General features: G+C 38.8%; 1 protein-coding gene across 1 annotated transcript in view; it reads left to right on the forward strand.

Moving 5' to 3' along the window:
* Window positions 1–21,983, forward strand: part of LOC109246432 (cAMP-specific 3',5'-cyclic phosphodiesterase 4D) — an 856,695-nt gene that overhangs the window by 665,503 nt on the left and 169,209 nt on the right. The window contains 2 exon segments of the mRNA XM_053907342.1: window positions 2,959–3,032; window positions 7,695–7,744. Of these exon segments, the coding sequence (XP_053763317.1) occupies window positions 2,959–3,032; window positions 7,695–7,744 (124 nt within the window).

The raw sequence follows: 21,983 nt of genomic DNA on the forward strand, positions 1-21,983 counted from the left end.
ACTGTTGCTTGGAGGGGCAGAAGAGAAAGAAATGGCCTTCATTTTCTAACCATTGAGCTGTGTAAGGGAAAAACCTCAAGGTACTTTTTGGTTAGCACACCTTAAGTAGCGGAGAAAAGTATAGGAGTTGCAAAGCCCTGACTATAATTCTCAAAAGGTTGAATTCAAGGGGAGTGAGAGTTTCCCTGAAACAAAAGCAAAGAATAACTGGATCCTTACTGAGAGGCTTGAGTCAAACTGTTTCCAGTTCTCCCACACAGCCTAGAGTTCCAGATGCTTCACTCTGTGGCCTGCAAGACAAGTGAGAGCATGAAACACTAACTCCGTGCATTCGTGATGTAGGCACCCAGGATCAATCAGCTAAATCCAGGGCAACACCCCTGTAGCATATGTCTGGAACTTTTATTTATACTTCTGCCAGTATTATATGTGTGCTGTAGTGCAGGAGATAATAATTAATCCTTATTAGAAATTTTATAAAGTATTATTTGTCCTGCCACAGAAACAGTGATCTAGTATCAGCCCACAAAAGGCACGATATATTTACAAAATTATTTACTGCAGCAGTGTTTGTAAAAGCAAACGTGAGGAGACAACCTACAAGTCAATTTGGAGAGGGGACACGCGGCATGCCTGGACGAGGGGCTGGAAAGGAAATTTATTTTTTCACTTTTTATTTTGAAGTAATTCATGCATATAAGAGAATATATCTAGTTAGTATCTAAAATATAAAGGACACTAAAATCAGCAGCTAAAGAAGTAGAACAGTACCAATATGTTTAATACCCCCTGAGCATATGTTGTCAATTTCATCTACCTGCCTCCTCTCACAACTAACAATAATTTTGGTTTTTGTCTTTATTAATGAGGGAGATATAGTTTACATTCTACCGTTTGTTCTGTTTAAACTCTGTCCTGTGTGAAGATAGATTATGCAAAAACTACATGAAATTTAAATTAATATCTGAAACAAAATTATCTGATTTAATAACCTTTACTATAGCAGAGTCAAAAATTGTTTCACAGAAAAACAATTATAGTCTATCTTTCATGAACTAATGTTTTCTTTCAAATGAGCGTAGAACTTGAATTAGCTGCAGCACTATTTCTGTTTACCCAGGTGTCAAATGCAGTGAACTCACTATAATTTATTAGATAAAGGTCTCAGAATTCTGAGGTTAAAATTCTGTCTAGAAAAAAGGAGTATTTAGGGAGTGCAATAACCTCATTTAAAATATTTTATTAGTATATTTGATATTCAATCCTTAAAGCCTAAATTAGGCCTGTATGATTTAATGACACTGGATCATTTATCAGATTTATTTCTATTTCTGCATCATTCAAGACTTCATGCCTAATGAAAGACAGCATGCTCTGATGTCAGCACTTGGTTATTTGAATACTCCGTCATAGGCAGCGTGACCTTTCAGTGCTGTGAGTTGTTTACATGTGATAATGAGCCAGGTTTTTCCAGTGACTGAGTTAATCATGGTTGGCACCTCAGGAAGCACCGTTAACCCCTTCAGGGGATAATGCTGTAGGTCACTGTCCTGGGGTGTAAACAGCACCCCAGTGACCAACAAGAATCAATGCCCGTTTCAGAAATGTCTGAGACATTTTTGTCTTAGAAAAACATTTAGACTGGCTTTAGTCTAAGTCAGAGCTGGATGAAAACATTTTGGAAGTAGTTCTGGAACAGTGGGAACAACTACAGATTTGTGTTCCCCACCCCCCTTTGTTACCAATGATAGGCACTAAGTAAACTCCCCATGCACATGCCAGATCATTAAACAAATGGAATGTTGCCATCATGGGCTAATATTCTTTGAGTGCTTTCTGTTTGCTGGGCACTGTCCTTGGCACCTAACCTGTCATTTCATATCATCTTCACAACAGTCCTCAAAGACAGCTATCACTATCCTGGGTTACAGAAAAGGAAACTGAGGTAGACAGAGATTATGTAACTTGTCTAAATTCACTGAATACGTAACGGAGCCAGGCAGTCTGGGTCTTTACGTAGTACCTAACAGGACAATTGAAATCTATGTTTTAGCTAAACTCAACAATCTGGTTGTCACCCACATTACTTATAATCTCACCTTGAGGCTCTACCTTGAGGGAAACTCACCCATTCTAGTGCAAAGGGAGGCAGGTAAAGCTCTTGCAAATGTTCTCTCCTAGCCTCACTTCCAGTTCTTTCGCCACCTTCTAGTTACACTAGATTAGAAAAAGAAGGACCTTCAGAGATAGATGGGATATGCTGGTCCCGCCTTGTGTATATGGGTGTGTTGTGTCTATGTATTCATTTCTTCAACAAAATTCTTTAGTACTTTCTATAGGCCCAGTTTTGAGCACATAGGGTGGTCTCATTTTATGTGAAAATGCATCCTTAAGAATCTTAAAATTGATGATTCAGATAACCTTAACAAAGAAAAGAATTTTTCTTTGCTAGGTAGCCATGTGGCAAAAGTGAAAAAAAAATTTAAATTCACCTAGATTTCTGACTTTGAAAGTCTGACATTCTTAGTGAATATTTAAAGAGAATTTGGGAACATATATTTAAAATTTTACCCCTAAAGTGAGAGTTTCTTATTATTTTGTATTATACTATTTTGAATTTGCATAATTCGTAACAATACTGTATGTATATTGCCTAAGATATTGGTTTGGTGGCTGAGGAATCCAGGAATACTGTGTCAGCTTCTGCTACGTCACCATATTCATTGACAATGAGGAGAAATACCTGGGAAATCTTTGCAGTCTGACCACTCCAGATTTCAAATAGGTACATGTAAACTTCACTAAGGGCTAAAAGATTCTTTAGTGGTATGTGAAACTAAGTTGCAAGCAGTATCAGGTTTTCACTTAACAAACTACTTTTTACATCACCAAACCATTTTAAATTGAGTTAAAGATGGCTCTGTTCCAAGGAGCTTAAAGAGTCCCTTTTTGTTGTAGGTCTTGGCCAGCCTGCGAACTGTACGAAACAACTTTGCTGCATTAACTAATTTGCAAGATCGAGCACCTAGCAAGTAAGTTATCCTTTCCCCACCCCGTCATGCTAAACTTTTAGACGGTGTTTTCTGAGTCTGGTTGAACTCAAGGCAATGTATTTGATTTCTCTCAGTCGTTGCCATGTTGTCTAACCATTTACGCTAAAGCCTAAGATGTCCTGTCAATTTTCTATAATACTTGCAGTGATGGTTCTAATATCAGAAATGAAGCCGTATGAGAAATAAATATGGTGCCTGCGTCTGTCAGAAATCACCTGGCATAATCAGTCCTTTGCCCAGTTATTCACACTCAGGGTAACTCTATCGTTTTGGCTTTACTTCATAAATTAACCATGGACATATAATCTCATCAAGCCTTAAAGTCAATCCAAAGTCATCCTCTTAATTCTAAGACACCAGTTTAACTTGGAGAAGCATTGTATCATATCAAAGATCTTTGATTCTCCTGCTGTTACTGAATCTCAGATAAGGAGCCTCATGGAGCAATTAATAAAATTGTGATTTTTTTTTTTTTTTTGTGATAACAGAGGAAGCATTTGAAAGACAGAAAGCTGAGATGGGAAATAATTATAATTTGAATCATCTAATAAAGGTGAAAAATCTAAAAAGAGAAAATAATTTTTCACGATTAAGTGGAAAACTAATTACTCAAATGCTCCTTATTTTGGCATTCTATCATTAATAATAAACAACAAGTCATTAAAATGTAAACTCCAGAGGCTCTGGGTGGCTCAGTCAGTTAAACATCCTACTTCAGCTCAGGTTACGATCTCAAGGTTCACTAGTTTGAGCTCCACATCGGGCTCTGTGCTGACACCTCAGAGCCTGGAGCCTGCTTCAGATTCTGTGTCTCCCTCTCTCTCTGCCCCTCCCCTGCTAGTGCTCTCTGTCTCTCTCTCTCTAAAATAAACAAACATTAAAAAATTAATAATAAAATAAAATATCAAGTCCAAATAATTTACCAGAAGAAAAAAAATTTCTTTAAATAAATATTAAGATAACAGTGGATAGAAATTTATTTAAAATTATAACTTATCTAAGTCTATAAAAGTATATGGAAAATCTGAATAATAATTTTAATTGTTTTAAATGTTTTTTTAAATTTTTTTTTTTTTTTTTAATTTTTAAGAAGAGAGAGAGACAGAGTGCAAGCAGGGGAGGGGCAGAGAGAGAGAGACAGAGACACAGAATCCAAGGCAGGCTCCAGGCTCTAAACTATCAGCACAGAGCCTGATGCAGGACTCAAACTTGTGAACTCTGAGACCATGACCTGAGCCAGAGTCAGACGCTTAACTGACTGAGCCACCCTGACGCCCCAAAAGATGTGAATAATTTAAAATAATAATCCCATAATAATGTAACTGACACATTCACATTTTCCATGTGAATTTAAAAAAGCTCTGGCCACTATGTATGCATTTTCTATGATAACAAAGGTTTTTTAAAAACCAATATAAATGCTACAACGCAAGTAATTATTCGAATGGAACCCAGAAGCTTCAGTCAATTGTCCTGTTTTCCAGGTAATGATTTCGCAGTCATGTCTCCTCAGTCTGAACATTTCTCACCTTCTTCTCCACCCCCACCTCATCCGTTGGGCTAATTGCAATTCATTCTTTAGGTCACAGCTTAAATATAATTTACTTGGGGTCATCGTCCCTGGCTAACACCCAACATAACACACGTACACACAGGTCCCAGACTTGATGGTACGTCCTTCCATGTCTGTGTAACTGCATACTACACCTAACTCCTATGTTAGCACATATCCCTCTGTGCTCCAGGTACCTATTTACTTGTCTGAGCACCCCTGAAGAATGTCAGCCTGCAGCCATTGGGGGGTGTATGTGGTTGACGTGTGTTCCTGGTGCCTCACACAAGAGCCAGCACAGAGCAGTCACTCTGCATGTGCTTGTTGGCTAGAAGAGCAAAGTGATACTGTAGCATGTGAAATCTGAGGGTTTACTTGCAGTATTTGTTTACCATTACCAAACGTGTCTTCTGTGCTCCATGGCCATATAATATCCCAGTGATCTCAACAGCCCCGTGGGTATTTTGGCATTTGGTAACTCATAGGTAATGTCACCTCCTCTTTGGAAAGTCTCAGCTTCACAGGAGGCATGAAATTACGGGTGTCACTCCCAAACATTTTAGTCCCAAATATTAAGGCATGTCTTTGAATAGGCAAACTACAAACTTTATAATGCCTTTTATGCTTCCTTCAGACATGGTCACTTGGGTACCAACATCTAAACCTGTGTCAGGCAAACAGTTTACCAGACAGGTGTGAAGGCAGCAGACTGGCTTTCTGTCTCTAAAGAGATAACCTAAGACCCATCCCTTGAAAGATAAAGTGTTCAACTGATTTGCAAGGATGAAACAGATTAAAGTAGAAAAGAGCAACTAGAGGAGGATAGAAACTCATAGTTTATGCCTAAACCTGACCTATTGTATGTCCAGTAACATCTAACCAAACAATATTAGCTGGTAGTCTCTAAGTAAAGGCCTTTGTAGTCTCTCTTTTGGCTAAGGCAGATTTGTACCTCCTTTACTGATTCAAATTGAATCAACCTCTTCATGTATCAGAATAGCAGAAATTAGTCTACACAGCTAAGCTCTGCTGCAGATAGCGATAGTGAAATGGTATAACTCTGGCTTGTCACATGATGACCATGAGGGAATCAGAATTTTCCCTGCTGGACACTTACAATGCCACTAAAACATTTCCAAGCTTACCCTTGGATTTCATGGAAGGCATGTGAGGCCTTGCACAATCCGCCCTTTTTGTTTGCTACAGGAAAGAAGTCCATGAGGAATGCATGTGAAGCCTGGCCCCTGTGGGTACTCAAATGTGGATTGCTGATTTTACTAGTCTATCACTGGTTTCTATCATGTTGCTCTTTCTTGCCCCTGAGATTTTTAATTCCACAGTGAGTTCTGACCCATTCTTCATTAAATGATTTACCACTGTAACCATGGATCAAGTGATTAATATCGTCTGCTTGTCATTACTTGTTGAAATATCAATTTCCCAAGTCCCCAAATTGTAGGATTGTTATTAAGAGAAGATAATAAATAAAAAGGCAATAATTTGGTTTTCTAAAACTGTAGATGAGCTTAGGACTATTCATTTGATACCTTTTTTCAGATAAAACTCTTTCTAGATTTTCACAGAGCAAGGACTAAAAAAGGAGTAATTAAGATATAAATTATTTGAATAATATACTCTTAGCAAGAAGATCAGCTCTATTTCAGAGTAACAATTTAAAGCATCACCCTTTCTGTTTTATGAAACATTAATCAAGTTTTACATTTCTCATTTCATTTACTAATAAAAACCAGAATAACTTGGCAGTTGATTGTGGTGCATTTCCAGCCAAACACAAAACTTCAATCCTAAAGTGACATCAATAAACTTAAAAGCAGTAAGTCAGAGCCAGACACTGCCTGGAACCAAGGCAGTGAGAATTTAGAAAGCACTAGATTGCATCTCCCAATTAAGAGATGTGTCATCTCAGGAAAGCAGATTTGAACACAGCTCTGCAAGAGTCTGTCATTTGCACAGACGCATGGCTGTTCGTCCTCTTTCCACAAAAGCATCTTAAAAATAAGGCAGTATGGCAGAGCGCTGGCTCTAGAATCCCACTGCGTTAGTTGAAAACTCAGCTCTCTTATTCTGAACAAGTGACTCGACTTCCCAAAGCTTTGTTTTCCTCTTTTGTAAAACGAAAACAATGAGATAACCTGCTTTATGGTTTCTTTTGAGGATCAAAGTAGATTATTCGTCAAAAGTGCTCATTTAGCACAGTGTCTGACACACAGTAAGTGTTTTGTAAGTGTTAGTTAAGTGTCAAAGATCACTATGCAATATTTTAAAAGCTTCCAATTGTAAGTAAGTTATAGTCCATAAGTGATATTCTTTTCAACATAATTTATTAAGCACTGATTGAATAGTGGATACGTTGTGGCTGGACTCTGTAGAGATACATGTTAGTTTTAGAGCAGGGTTTTTCAGTTCAAGGGGAATATAATCACCTTGTGAAACTTTGCAAGCATCTGAAAAATCAGAGAATACAAGATAGAACCTATTTAAGTACCTTTGGTTTATAGTGTTTCTGCAGTCTCTATAGCATCTATTTGGACAAAGCATTGATATACCTCTCTGATAAATGTATCAGAGATGTTTCTCAATATAAGGAAAGGAAAAGGAAAGTGTTTAAATAGCTTCTCTAATTGTAACACAGTCTCCAAGGAGTCATTCACTTCTGAGAATCTATGCCAAAAACAAAAGTTTCTCATCACTGTATTAGGGAAACCACTTGTCGCTTGACTGTTCTTCAAATTCACAAAGTTTGTGTTTGCTCTGTAAGCCCTGGTTTAATTGAATGCAGTCAATTAATAAGAACTTCCTCCTCTATCATGTTCCTGTGACATTTACTTCAGCCTTATTTTCCCCAAAGTCTATCACTGTGAGATTTAACTCTTTGCTTTTTTTTGACATGTGTGATATTAACTATAGACTAGGAACTTAACTGGCTAGTCTGAGAGAAATCTTCATTTGCATGTCCTGCCTTAAAAATAATCCTTTGAATTAAAATAGCATATTGGAGATGACTCCGAGAGTCCTGAGATTAACATGCACCACATATTTACTGCTTTGTACTTTTCTCTCTTTGTCAGAAGATCACCCATGTGCAACCAACCATCCATCAACAAAGCCACCATAACAGGTAAGAAAGATCTAGAAGCTTACTCTTCTTCTGTCTAGAAAAAAAAAAATCATATCTTCCAAGGTTCCGCATAACACTTAACACCAATTTTATATTGCAATTCTATAATTTTAAAGAAATTGTTCCCTTTTTCTCTCTATTATCATTTCTATCCTTGAGTCCACAAGTTCTCCATTTAAGCTATTATTTGGGAAATCTTTACTGATGTGCCGTCTTTAAAGACCATTTAAATCTGTGCTGATACATTGCTCTCGGCATTTGTATTATGAGAGATAGTGTTACCTTCCAAATGTTGACCATATCGTTTCCAGGCTTATGCCATCAGCATGACGTTATTGTGTGGTAGTTTGTTTTAATGAAAGGGAAAGCATAAATAAAAGGTACCTTACTGGTTAATTGATATCCCAGTTGTGTGCAGGAAGGAACACCATTCCAGTAGTCCTGATTTTGGCTCAAAGTGAGAATAAATTTACTTTGGGAGGGGAGAGAAGTAATTATACAACACAGGAAAGTTCAATGAGATCAAAAGAACAGATGTTTGGGGAAAAGAAGGGAAAAGAAGGATGAGGGACATAAAGGGCAAAAAAAAAAAAAAAAATCATCCCAATTCCTATTAATCTATTTTAGACATGGGGCTTGACCTCAACTGAACCAAAAACAGAACAAATGATCTCATTTTGCTGAACCTGAAACCAAATTGAACTCATTTAATCATTTCTTGAAACCCCAATTGATTCATTAAAATAATTGCCTGGAAAAGAAAACCTATGTTTTCTAAAATTATTACCAGAAGAAAATTAACATATTCTCCAAACTAGACCATTACTTCATTTGATTCAAGTGCCTTCCTTGGACTCCAACTCAGAATATTTTGAGAGCTCCTTATTAAGCTATTAGTGAGTACACTTTGCTTGAAAGTTAACTTCCCCATTCAGGTCAGCACTTTTAATCTGGTCTCCTTTGCGATCACATCAGAGTTGATTCTGGAACAGTTGGTAATGTTGTTCTTTTTGGAATGTCTTTTGAATGGGATTTGCATTTCAACGAATATTAAATGTTTGGTTCTTTTTCCTATGTTTATCTTTCAAGATCTTGTTGGTGATGATTTTCAAGTGTCATTTCATAGTGTAAGCCTTGTCCATCACATTTCTTCCTGTCGTTGTTCAAGATATAGACTGAAATTCCTGTATATTAAAATAAGTTCTTTGATTAACAACTTTTTTTTTTCCCAGAAAGCTGAGTTCAATGTCAATGGGTCTCAACTGAGATAGGGGTGTAGAACTGGATGGCCCTGTCTCTGTACACTTGCCTATTACGTTGAGGGACAAGCAGGCCAACCTTTGTGAGCCTGCAGCTGGGGCTTCTAGTGAGAGAGGCCACATGGAAGCTCATCCCCAGCCCTGCTTCAGGCTCTAGATCTGACCCCTATGCAGAGGGGTCACCTCCCCACCCCTACTATTTTTGCCACAAGCAGGACTCTGACATTGTAGTTTGAACAGAACGCAGTGCTATTTTGGTTCCTGGATGCTTGTGTAGCTTGAGGTCACATATGAGCCAGCCTCACAGGAGCATCCTCTCCAGAGAGCAGCTGCAGGTATCGGTGGAGATTGTTGTGTCCATCAGGAGGTGGTGGGTGGTCAGTGGTCCAGGCAGCTGTCCAACCACCCTGGCAGATGCCGGGAAGTGATTAAAGGAGGAGTAATTGCACTCAAAGGGCACAGACTTTTCTTAAACACATGTGAGAGACCCTATAGAAGCCCCCACAAATGTTCACATAGTGTTGAGGCCCAGGAGTTATACCAGAGGGAACTTTGAGCCATTGAAATCTGAGAATTAAGGTTAATATGGCCTCATTTGTACCCACAAGCTCCTGACCTGAGGCCTAGGGACAGTGGGGCTACAGAAATATCTTATCTAGGAAGGGAAACTAATTAACTGTCCTTAACTGCTTAGTGCAGCCGTGTTCATCACAGAGCACAATGGGAAATTAACTAGAGAATGGCAGTCTTTTTTCCTTGTCCCAGCCTAGCCAACCAAGGTGGAAAAGTGGAATGGAGGCTGTGGGAATGAGGGCAATGGCAGGAAAAGATTTCTGTCTCTGAGCCCATTCTGAAAAAGTAGGCTCTTAAAAACATAAACTTGGATAGAAGTAAGAGTTGAGGTACACAGAAAAGTGCATCTCCTTCCTCAGCCGCTGACTGTTCAGGACCTATACATCCAGGTTCACGCCTCCTATTGTTAGAACCCAGCTATTCCTGTGTCATGGTCCTGGGAATGGCAGAAAAGAGTGTTAAAAAGGGTCAGTGGGGCACCCTTTAAGATGAACTTGACCTTCTTAGATATTTTGGTTAGGATCTGGAGGAACAGTGCACCATATGGCAGAGTCCAGGAGTGGTCCAAAAGGCTGCTGTGGTGCACAGCTCCAGGGGCCCCTGGAGGGCAACCACTTAGAACATCACGGGTGGGCGCCCCTGGAATTGTGTAGAATGGGTGTTCTACCTGTCTAGAATTCAAATCATGCTCTACCATGATAGCTGTGTGGCCCTGGGCAGGCCACATACCCCTCTCTGCCTTGGTTTCCCCACTTATAAATTGGTTATCATATTTCATACAGTTATTGCTAAGTAAGGGGCGTTCACATATGGATGCTCTCAGCATCCTGCTTCACAGAGTAGGCATGCAAGACATTTTCTCTTTTGCTTTGCACTTTTTTTATTCTCTGTAGGTAGAACAAGGGATGATGGAATGAGTAGGGCAGAGAGTTGAAAGGAGGAAAAAATGAGAGAAAGAGGCTTGTAGGGTCATAAGAGAGAAAATATGGAACCCCTCAAAATGGTCAAAACGGACACACTTCCTTGGTGCCTGTCAAAAGTGGGTCTTCCTATTGCTCCCAGTGCTGTGTCCCTACTTTTCCTCACTGCCACACACATTGGTGGCCCTGTGATGTGGGCAATAAAGTATGGCTCAGAATCATTTTCAAAATCTAAAATAATGATCTCTCTACAACTTTTCCGTAAATCAACCATTTGATTTCTTTAAAAGAACAGTTAAGAACTTTGTCTACATGCATCACACTGTTTTCTAAAGCTTTCTCCCACAGAACTTACAATACCCTTTTCTCCTTTGAGATTATTCCATTTGACATATGTTTTAAAGCCAGGGAAGTTTGACTTTATATCATTAGGGTTAAAGCATGTAAATCACTTGGCAGTTTCTATTTCCATAGCTAATGTTCATTTCCAAATGTACATTTATAAACGAGTCTCATTACTAAAGAGCTATTTTGTTCTTTAGTGTGATATAACAAACACATGGCATGTGGGGTTTGGAGCTGGAGTACAAACCCTGGGTCTCTCATTTGCTTTATTCCCTCATTTGAAGAATGTAGATATGAGTAGCTAACTCTCAGTGCTTTCACAGAAATTTGGGGAGATAATTTAGACAAAGACCAGAAGTCAGCAGGTTATGAGTAACTCCCCAAGTGTTTCTTCCTATAATCCTAATCCATGTCTGGCATCTATTGTTGTTGTTGTTCTTAAAGCTAATTTGAAAGCTTGTAAGGTAGAGGAGGAAGACACTCATGATGTGTCAGCTTTTCTGGAACATTTCATCAATGATTGTTTTTAAACAGTAATCACAGGACATTTTAGGAATCCTTGTATTACTTAGAGCAAGGCTCACCTACTTAGGTCCTTAAGGGGCAATGAATAATAGAACTAGAGTATGTTGAAACATGAGGGGGCAGCAAAGCGTCAGAGATGGCCAAGCCATCGCTGTATTGTGCTGTTCTGTATGGGTTTTGGAGTTTAGCTATGCCTCTTTAGACACAATTAGTCCTTTCAAGCATTTCGTTTTCAAATGATGTTAACTCAGGAAAAGCTACCTCATACAATCTTGTCATGTCTTCCCAGTATCAATTTTCACTAAGTTTCTAATTGCCACATTTTCAATCCCTTTAATCATTTTCAAATTAAGAATTTTCATGCAAGAATGCAACTCAGAGGAAATTTAAACTTCTCTATTGTAAAGTTGAGAAAACTGAGGCCTAGTGAGAGTAAATGGTACTTAGACATGGATCCAGGAATATATATCTCTGAGTCCAGGGGCCTTCTTACACCCCTGTAAAACCATTCATCATATTAGGGTAGCTTTCAGACCAACTTTAGAAGTGTATGCGTTGAGAAAGTATAAGAAGTATTAAAGGGTATTAATTTATGAGCAATAGATACAGAACTGTATTTCTTGTACATAAACTTGAAAATTAGAAAAAAAAGTCATGTCCTATCTCCTCCCTGGATAGGTCTTTATATTTAGAGCTGTTTCGATTATATTCACTGAATATAACCTCTAGGCTCTCAGATAAATCGAACTTGGAGGTTGAAGGCAAATGTCTTTTGGCTCAAGATTTTAAAAAATACAAGTTTTTCTCTATAAGTGATAAAGTGAATATAATTGCTTACACTTTACCTATAGAGGGAGTCATGTGATACAGTGACTAGCATAAAACAAAATTGATTTTAGTCCACAAAAAAATTGGTATAAGTCTCCACTCCACATATTTTACCCTGAATATTCACAACCCCTTGAAAACCAAGTGTTTTATAAATAGAATTTAGTTAGTTCGGTAAGTAGAAGATATAAAAAGTAAATTATCCAAATAGTACTAATTAGTTGAAACCCAATGAGAAGAAACTTAACCTTGCATGTTTATTGTTCTTCTAAAGCTCAAAGTCATTCCTAAAATCCAACGAGGGGACAAAAAGAATACCAAAGGTATTTAACTGGAACAATTATTGTGTTATTATCTGGACTAATCATTTAACATTTTGAGCTTATTAAAGAAAAGACACCAAGAAAGTATTTTATGGTGACAATAGTGATGCTAGGTACTTAACTAAGTCATTATAAGTCTGTGTGTATGTGTGTGTGTGTGTGTGTGTGTGTATGTGAGAGAGAGAGAGAGAGAGAGAGAGAGAGAATAACAAATAGTCTATATAACATAAAAAGAAATATGTGCAATAATAATTGAAAACAAGATCTGCATAAAGAAGACAAATGGGTCTAGGTGAGAGAGGTCAAAGAGACATTGGACGGAAATGCACGTTAAGGTGGTGTGCGTGCAGGAGGAGACCAGTCCATTGCACACAAGTCCACTCTACTAGTAGCAGGCACCACTTCACCATGTACTTCCCCTATTTTCCCTTTTCCTTTAATAAGGGCACATTATAGCAAGACTCTGATAATTGCAGAAAATGGAAGCTCAGTTAGCTTTGTTAAGAATGTGATTGAAAAATGCTGAAGACATGTGGTTTAATAACTTGAAGGAAACATGGATAAAGATTGTGTATGGGACTGTTTGTACATTGGCTTTAAAAAAAAAATGTTTATTTTTGAGAGTGAGCGAGTGAGGGAGGGGCAGAGAGAGAGGGAGACAGAGAATCCCAAACAGGCTCTGCACTGTCAGTGCATAGCCTGATGTGGGGCTCAAACTCACCAACTGTGAGATCGTGACTAGAGCCAAAATCAAGAGTCAGACGCCTAACTGACTGAGCCACCCAGGTTCCCCTGTACATTGACTTTTTTGCAAGTTTTTTTCTTATTTTACTTTGACACTTAACACATCTACTGACTATCGAGTGTTTTAAAGTTTTTAAGCCAAAAGAGGTTACTTTTATAAAAATTCCTTCATGAAAAAGACCTCTCCAGAAAAAGCATTGAATTGAAAGATTTCCTTAAATACTTGAAGTATGACTATATGATTATTAAACTTATAATCTTTTAGAGGTATAAAAGTCTGTTTCTTTTTTATAAGCTAACCTGTTTTGCCTTTCTATACTTCCATTTAAATATATATTTATAAATACATATGTGTGTGTGTGGAGATAGAGAGAGAGGGGAAGCAGGTCTAACACAATGACTTTTCAACCAGGAAGTGATTGAAATAATACTTGACGTTATAAACAGTGAAAAAAACAAATGTGTAATCATGGGGAAAATAATTAATTGAATATCTATTGCCTGAATATCTGCTCTGGGTATTTTGTTACAACATTAATTGACATAATTAAATGAAACTGCATGTTATTTAGTCAGCCAGTATGAGTCGAACCATATAGATTGAAAACCTAGCTTTCCTTTTATTAGCTTTTTAACTGTGATCAATTTACATAAATTCTCTAAGCTTTCATTTTCTCATCAGTAAATTCTAAGTCAGTGATTGGTAGCAAGAATGTATTCAACAAGTGGTAGGTAGTGTAAGTGCTAGAATTTTATTATGATTATGATTATTATCCATTTGGTGAACAAATATTTTCTGTGTACCTTCTATATGGCCTGCAATAGGGTAGGTTTTAGAGGTGAAGGTATGAGTAAAATGTGACTATTGGCATCAAGGAATTCACAATCGAGGGGAGAAGGAATCATGAATGATTATGTACAAGCCAAGTGGCCATAATTGAAGCAACTTCAAATACAGGTACTATCTATGGAAAGTTCTTTGCTGAGCTTTGAAGAATGTAGAGTTTTGCGTATAGTCAAGGGACGATCACCTGACCCCATGGGGCCAGCAAGAGTGCGGTGTGGAAGCATGGGGTGCCTGTCAGATCAGCAGACTAGGGACAGTAAAAGACAAAGAGAATTGAAAGTGTGCGGAGCAACAAAACAGGAGCAGTGAAGAGTATTGGAAGCCAGTGTTGATCATGGTGGACTTTGTTTTATGGGCAAGGGAAGATGATCAATCATTTTTTTAAGTGTACTTATTTTGAGAGAGAGAGAGAGAGAGAGAGAGAGAGCGAGCATGAGTGGGGGGGGGGTCAGAGAGAGAGAGAGAGAGAGAGAGAGAGAGAGAGAGAGAATCCCAAGCAGGCTCTGCACTGTTAATGCAGACACTGAGGTGGGGCTCAATCCCAGGAACCATGAGATCATGACCTCAGCTGAAATCAAGAATCAGACGCTTAACTGACTGAGCCACCCAGGTGCCCCAAGTCATCAGTCGTTTCTATGCAGAGGAGCAAGTATATAATTTAGAAAGACAATATTGGAAGCAGGATAGAAAACATACCAAAAAGAAGAGACCGGAGGCAGCCCCATCCTCATTAGCAGGCTGTTATCTGTCAAGTACACACTAAGGATAACGCAACTCTGAACTCGGGTGGTGGTATCTCCAGTGAAGATGAGGGGATAGACTGACAACTGTTTTCAGAGACAGAGTTGAGAATACTTGGCAGTTGATTACCTTGAAGAGTGATGAGAAAAGACGTGAAAACAGAAGTCATATGGTGTTCATCACAGCACATGTATATAAGCATAAAAGATGGAAAACAACCCAATAATAATAAATACTGTAGGAATTCTATTTTGTTATAAAAACCTATAATAAAAAGGTTTTTACATGAATTATGGCAAAATTTTAATCATGTAAAAATGCTACTATTTTAAAGACTACATGATAAGGTGCTAAGTGGGCATTAGGCACACATTTAATACATTTTAATTATGTGTAATGGATTAAATTTAAGACATTCTTAGCTGTTGACTAGTAAGTACCAAAGGCCAATAGCTTAATCATTTTATATAGACTCTAGTGACAAACATGTATTTTTTGGGTCTCAACTGTTTGCCTCTTCTCACTTGGAAAAGGTACTAATGAGATGCTGCCTAATGATATCTCAGTATTGGGGAGCCACAGTGAAGAATTAACTATATTTTCAAATAATAATAATATCCCTCAGATAGGACAGTACTCTATCTGTTGATTATTGAGCCTATGACGCCTATGGCTTGACTGTTCTATTATCCTTCCAGTGTTGAGCAAAGCTACCACAGAAAGAGAGGATCTGAATGTTCACCCAAGTCCACTACAGCCAATATCCCTTCCTACTGCCCTGAGTTTGAAAAGGGCAGTATTTCCCAAACCTGCCTGACCAAAAGAGATCACCAGGGTATGCTTTAAAACAAAAATAAGAGGATAGATTCCCAGACAGTCCAGAACAGAATCTTTGGGACAAGACTCACATTCTTTATGAGTGCTCCCAGATGATCCATTTGGTCAGCCAAATTTGGGAGAATCATGGAATACTGAATGATGTGGGTGAGAGTGCCAGTGCACAGTGGGGTCATTGAGTTGCTCGTAATTTGCTGGAAAATCACTGTCTTTCTGGAAAGTGTATTAGTGACATCCACACCCCCATGTCACAAACAATACAGTCTAAGATAAACAAGATACTATGTGTGAAGTGCTGTGTGATTAGGAAGGAAAGACAAGGTGATACTATTATCAGTGTAAAGCACGTCATCATGGTCGTCATTACTGGGCTGCCATTGCTGTTATCTCTCAAAATGTATACAAGATTTTAATTAGACAAGCTTGCTCTTCTCCTAGAAGAGAAGTATCATGTCCATGTTTGCGTGTGAGGGTGGGAGCGGGCTTGGGAAATGTTATGTTTAGTAACTGTATTGTTTTTGTGTTCTTAGACACAGTACCAAGTTTCCTTAAAGAAAGAAAGAAAGAAAGAAAACAAAAGCTGCATTCTTAAGTTGCTCCCTTTACCCACAAAGGGCTTCCCACCCATGTATTCTGTAGAAAATATTCTAGGCATACTCAGAAATACATTACTGTGGTGGGGCAAAGCAGTGAAAATTCCTTTTGGTCTAATTTCCCAAATTTTACTGGTTAAATGTGACACCGAATTGTTTGACTCCATGAATCAACAGAGAGTTCACTTCGAGCAGCCTTCTTTTACCATCTCAGAAAATACTTTTAGAAAATCCGTTGGAGATGGTATGGATACTGACATTAAAAAAAGGTAACATTTTCTGACATTTAATACTTACTGAAGACTCTACAGGCATAACCTCCTTTAAACCATATGAGGATCCGATATACAGCCACAAATGACAAAGTGTAGATTACAGCTGACTCAAAGGAGTATCACTAAGGTTTCCCTTCTTAAGATCTATTGACATGTGCACAAAAACAAACAAACAAACATACAATCTGTTGTCATTTGCCTCTTCCCTAGGACAGTGACTCCCTAGGAATTTTTCTTGTTCTTTTGTTCTTCTTTTTTTTTTTTTTAAGGAGGACAGAAAATAAATTTATATGGTCCTGTTATGAATGTATATGAATGGATAGTAGGATAAGATGATGGATAAGGTCTGGGGTTCCTGGGTGGATCAGTTGCTTAAGAATCTGACTCTTGGTTTTGACTCAGGTCATGATCTCACAGTTCATGAGTTCGAGCCCCACATCAGGCTTCGTGATGACAGTGTGGAGCCTACTTGGGATTTTCTCTCTCCCTCTTTCTCTGCCCCTTCCCGGCACACTCTCTCTCTCTCTCTCTCAAAATAAATAAACTTAGACATTTTTAAAAAAGAGAATGGATAAAGTCTATGGATACAGAGAAACCTTTGGGAAACCCTAAGAACTCAGTTACATAAGCTAAGGAAAGGATTCCTGCCTAGGATGTAGAATTCTTGAAGCATTCTTTAATTCCTACCATCCTCTTCCTGACTCTCCTGAAGTACCTCCTGAGAGTACCCTGGCAGGAACTTCCACAGGGAGCGGCGGTGTGGTCTGTGTGAGAAGTGCCTCATGTAGAGTATGTCAGAAGTTTAGGGGCAAAAAGCAGTGCTTGAGGCTCCCACTCACCTTGCTTCTAGGACCACTTTTAACCCCTGAAATGGCACTTTCTACAAGTGATAAGATTCATCATGTCTTTGTTTTAGACTCTTGATAAGCCCATCATACCTGTTATATCTTCTTGAGTACGATTTCTAGCCATGAAGTTCCTTAGCTCTCTATCCCCCAGAAGCACTTCCTTTAGATATTTCTGATGTCTAAATATCCAGTGCTTTTTAGTGTGCTATCCTCTCTCTTTCTCTGTGGTTCCTTCCTGGCACTGTGGGCAGTCTGGAAGTATTTCTGCTTCACTGTATTCTACATGGGTGCTTATGACTTTTTCTTTCTGGTATGTTTTTGATATTTGCATATTGCACACTGAATTGTCTATGTGGAGAATCTCTTTTCTGTGTGCCCTCCTGGGTTTGCCCTTTCTCTCTCTGTTTCTAGGTTGTGAAAGACTGTGTTTAGGCTCTGGGACCCAGTGAGGCATAAAATACCTCCCCTGAGCTTTAGAACCATCATCCTAGAAGTTTTCTGAATTGAAAAAGATCAAATGTGTTTTGTTGATTGACAAAGAGCATTAAGTAAAAAAGAAAGCAGAGGGTTCACAAATGCTTGGATAGACAAATAGCTAAAATCAGGAAAGGCAGGAGGAAGGGAGTGAGGAAGAAATGAGTCAGGATGAGAGGTCTTTTTTCCTACAGAACCAGGAAGCTGTCTGCACTGGGATTTTAGCTCAGACACTGCAAAGAGTCCTGGGGACCCAGTTCAGGAACTTAGGGAAAACTTAACAGCATGAGAAAGTAGAAGACAGACTTGTAAAAGAGTAAATGTCTTCCAAATAACTAGAGAGGGTGACAGAAAAGGACTCTCAGTCCTGGAACTGAGAGATTGAAGTTGAGGAACAGGCAAGGGCTTCTGAGACACTTCAAGTCTCTGACTGTGTGACTGTGCTGTTTAACAAGAATTGTTTACATAGAAATAGACCTAGGTTTTCTTTTCCTGCAGGTTTTTATTTTGAAAAAAAAAATTCCACACTGTTGTAAGTTTTATTTGTGAATTTGATGTACACGTGGGAACCTAGAGAAGAAGAGGGCTCAGAAGTCAGGAGATCGGGGTTTCACGAAAGCCATGCTCTCCTGCTTACCTGCTTTGTGACCTTCGACAGCTTACTCTATGCCCTGACTCTTTTCTGTCAAAATGTGGTGGATACTCATAATAATGTCCTCCTAATTTTGAGGATTATACAAGATAATGCATGTAGAAAATTTGTCACAGTGTCTGGTAATAATAAATGGCAATTCTTACTAAAAGGTGAAAAGCGCCTTATATATCAATGTGCATTACAAAACTATCAGTAGGTGCTATTGTGCCATTCATGTTGATCCTCAAAGTAGTTACCTTTGTAAAATGTACCTGTTTTTAGTCCAGATGCCACTGCTGAGAGTATTTTAGAAATAGTTTTGGGAATAGTTTATAGGCCAGAGAGGAAAGAGTCACCTCATTGGTTTACTGTCATGCTTCACTTTTGACAAGAAATACTGTTTCCAATATGATTACCAATGCTAGTCAGCAAACAGGATGTCAGAATAGCCTGGATCAGGCTAATTCTAGAAATGAATCCACTCCAAGGGATAAGACAATTTTGAGGTATTTGGGAGAAGTATAACAGACGTGGCAAGGAAATCCCAAGACAATGTCCTAGGATTGTAGAGTGATGGCAACATATAGAATAAGCAAGCATATAGGTAGGTGTTCACAGGGGACACTTTGAAAGAGTCAGCTTCATCTGAAATCCTGTCAGTTTCTGAGAGGAATGCAACGGTCTCTGGGAGTCTTTTTGCCTCTTCAACACACCTTGTACAGTCTGCATTTCTAAAGATCTTCCCAGCACAGTTCTCTTCACTGGAAACTGCTGAAGGTCCTGGAGATAAAGGAGAAGGCCAGTGTGTCCCAGCCCTACTGGCTGAGAGAGGGGCCCAAGCCCTCATCATTTCAACAGAAAGGGAAGCAGAGGAAATCAACCTGGCATTATACTACAAGGTTATTTCTCAATGTGTCTATCCCATTATCACTGAGCACTTACAGTCCTTCAGCATCCTATTCTTTGAGGATTCTCACCCAGCTCTCTTCTAGGCTGTCTTATACCCTCCCCTTAAATGATGGTACATCAGCAATGATCCTCCAGTGCAAGGTAAAACCCAACTCTGCTAACTTAAGTAAAATAGAATCTAGTAAAATGGAATCTACTTTACTTCAGTAAAATAGAATATTGGAAATAATTTCCAATTCCCTGAGAATTAGTCAGGAGGCTGAAGGATCAGGGTTGAAGGACTCCATTCATCTTCAGAGTGCTAGAAAGGCACAAATGAAGGGAAATTCTCATGGCAGGAGCAATCTAGAGAGCCTCCTATAACTGTTTTGAGTTTCTTTGTTAATATGTCTAAGAGTTAAATTCCAATGAAGGGGTCTAACTTGTCTAGTTTGGGTCTTGGGTCTTGGCTAAAGGAGAACAGGACATCGGGCTGTTCTCCCACACTATGTAGCATAAGGTAGTACCAAGAGCCTAAGTTATGAGGCCAGATTATGTGGGTTCATATCCCAGCTCTGCCACTTACAGATGCTTTTCTTCAAACACTTCATTTAACCTTCCATATACTCAAGTCCCTGGTTTTTGAAGTAGGCATAATAGTAGTAATTTTCTCATAAGGAGTTCAAGAAAATTGAGATGATAGTTATGGAAAACTAAGCACTATGCATGGCACATAGGAAGCACTTGATCACTTTGGACTATGCTATTATTAAAATTATCCAATGGAGACACCAGATAATTTCCTGAAACAAATTAGGGTACTGGTAGAAAAGAGAAATACATGTTGGTGGACCCCAAATTATTACTGATTATAGTGAGATAAGGAGATTGGCCACAACACACTTTATTTTGCTAATATATCTCTCAGCTTGCTGCTCTTTATAATATTAAGGTTCTTAGGAATGTGGATGACATTTGTTCATTAATGTATCCCTGGGAATCCAGTTCTTCTGAAGGTACAAAAGTGACTTGATTGCCTGACCATTTAATACACACACGTTTATGCTTAGTTCTATACAGAGTTTCATGATCTGTGGCTCCCGGTTTGCTTATAAGGAATCAAAGTGAGGAATAATTTACATTTCTATGATCTTGGCTTAATAGTAATTTAAATGAACTGTGGTCTGGGTTTACTTTAAGGAATACAGAATAATAGAGACAGATTGTTTTTAAGCGTTTCAACTTTCTGAGAAAAAAACATGTAAGTAGACCCCAGTATATGAATGAGTTGGGGTTCTACGTTTATTTGAAGGTTCATTGTTTGAACTTTAGTTTTGGATATCCACATAGTGACCCTCATCAAAGTCCTTAGAAACAGCCTATACCCCCATTCCAGGAAGGTGAAGATTTCCTAAGGAGAAAGAATCTGAAGGACGACTTGAGGTCCCATGGAAAAGACACTTTGGTCCATTAGAGGCATGACATGGTCTTAGATTTCTGAAGACAAACGGAAGCTCACGATAGAACACGGTACTATGCATTTGGAACATCCGGGTCATCATAAGGAGGAGGGCCCAAACCCTAGCTGCGGGGAGCCAGACTGAGTACCACGTGCTGTGGCAGAACCATCAGGTGGAACCTCACTGCCCCCACAGTTGCTGCCTACAGAGCCACTGAAGCGCTGAATCTCTTGACTAGATCCTTCCACCTGGCCACTGCCCTCCCAACCCAACACCCTGACGGAGCTTCTGAGGCCACCCAGCTCTGGCCTGTGTGTCTAAATCTACCATCTTTGTCCCAACCCCTGCTCCCAGACCTGACCAACTTTGGCCCGTCCACCCAGCCATACCACGCCGTGTCACCCAACACAAGGAAAGCAGTTTGACGCAAAACTGAAAGTACAGGCACCCTTAGTGTTACTTTTTTTGAAAGGTATGTGTTTTTCCAGGGGAAGAGCTAGGCACTGTAAGAAGCTGGGCTTCGGTTTCATTCAATAAATACAGAGAACCCTGGATATATCACTTGATCGCCATTTCACTTTGAAGCAACTTATTCTCTGAGCCTCAATTTGTCATCTGTAGAATGCAAGTTAATAACTAACCTACCTCAGAAAGTTATTTTAAGGATTAAATGAGATGAATAAGCACCAAGCCTAATATCTGGCACATAGTAGGGACTGAGAAAGAAATTCTAATTCTTAAATAAACCTCTTTTTTTTTTTTTTTTTTTTTAGTGTACATTGAGTTTCAGAGGTAAATGAATCATCTTTACAATTGGAAGCTTGACATAAGGAATGATGAAGTAAACAACTAAATTTCTTTTAAAATTATTTTCCTTTACTAACTTGTCTTCTATTGTCTGTATTCATACAAACTAGCTATGCCTGCTAAAATGTTTCCACGGCCAGCTCTTTTCTACATGTTTAAATTCCTAATTGTGCACACAATCTTAGTCACTATATTTTCATATGCAAGCAATTAAGACTCATTTAACAGTCCTCCCTCTGGAAGGTTTTGTTCTCCATCTGCCATAAATCAGATTCCTTAGGAACATGTTTGATTTTGAAACAATGTGAAAGTACTGTT

This window comes from Panthera pardus, unplaced genomic scaffold (genome assembly GCF_024362965.1).
Source record: "Panthera pardus isolate Hobbes unplaced genomic scaffold, ASM2436296v1 HiC_scaffold_2, whole genome shotgun sequence".
NCBI classification, from domain to species: Eukaryota; Metazoa; Chordata; class Mammalia; order Carnivora; family Felidae; genus Panthera; species Panthera pardus.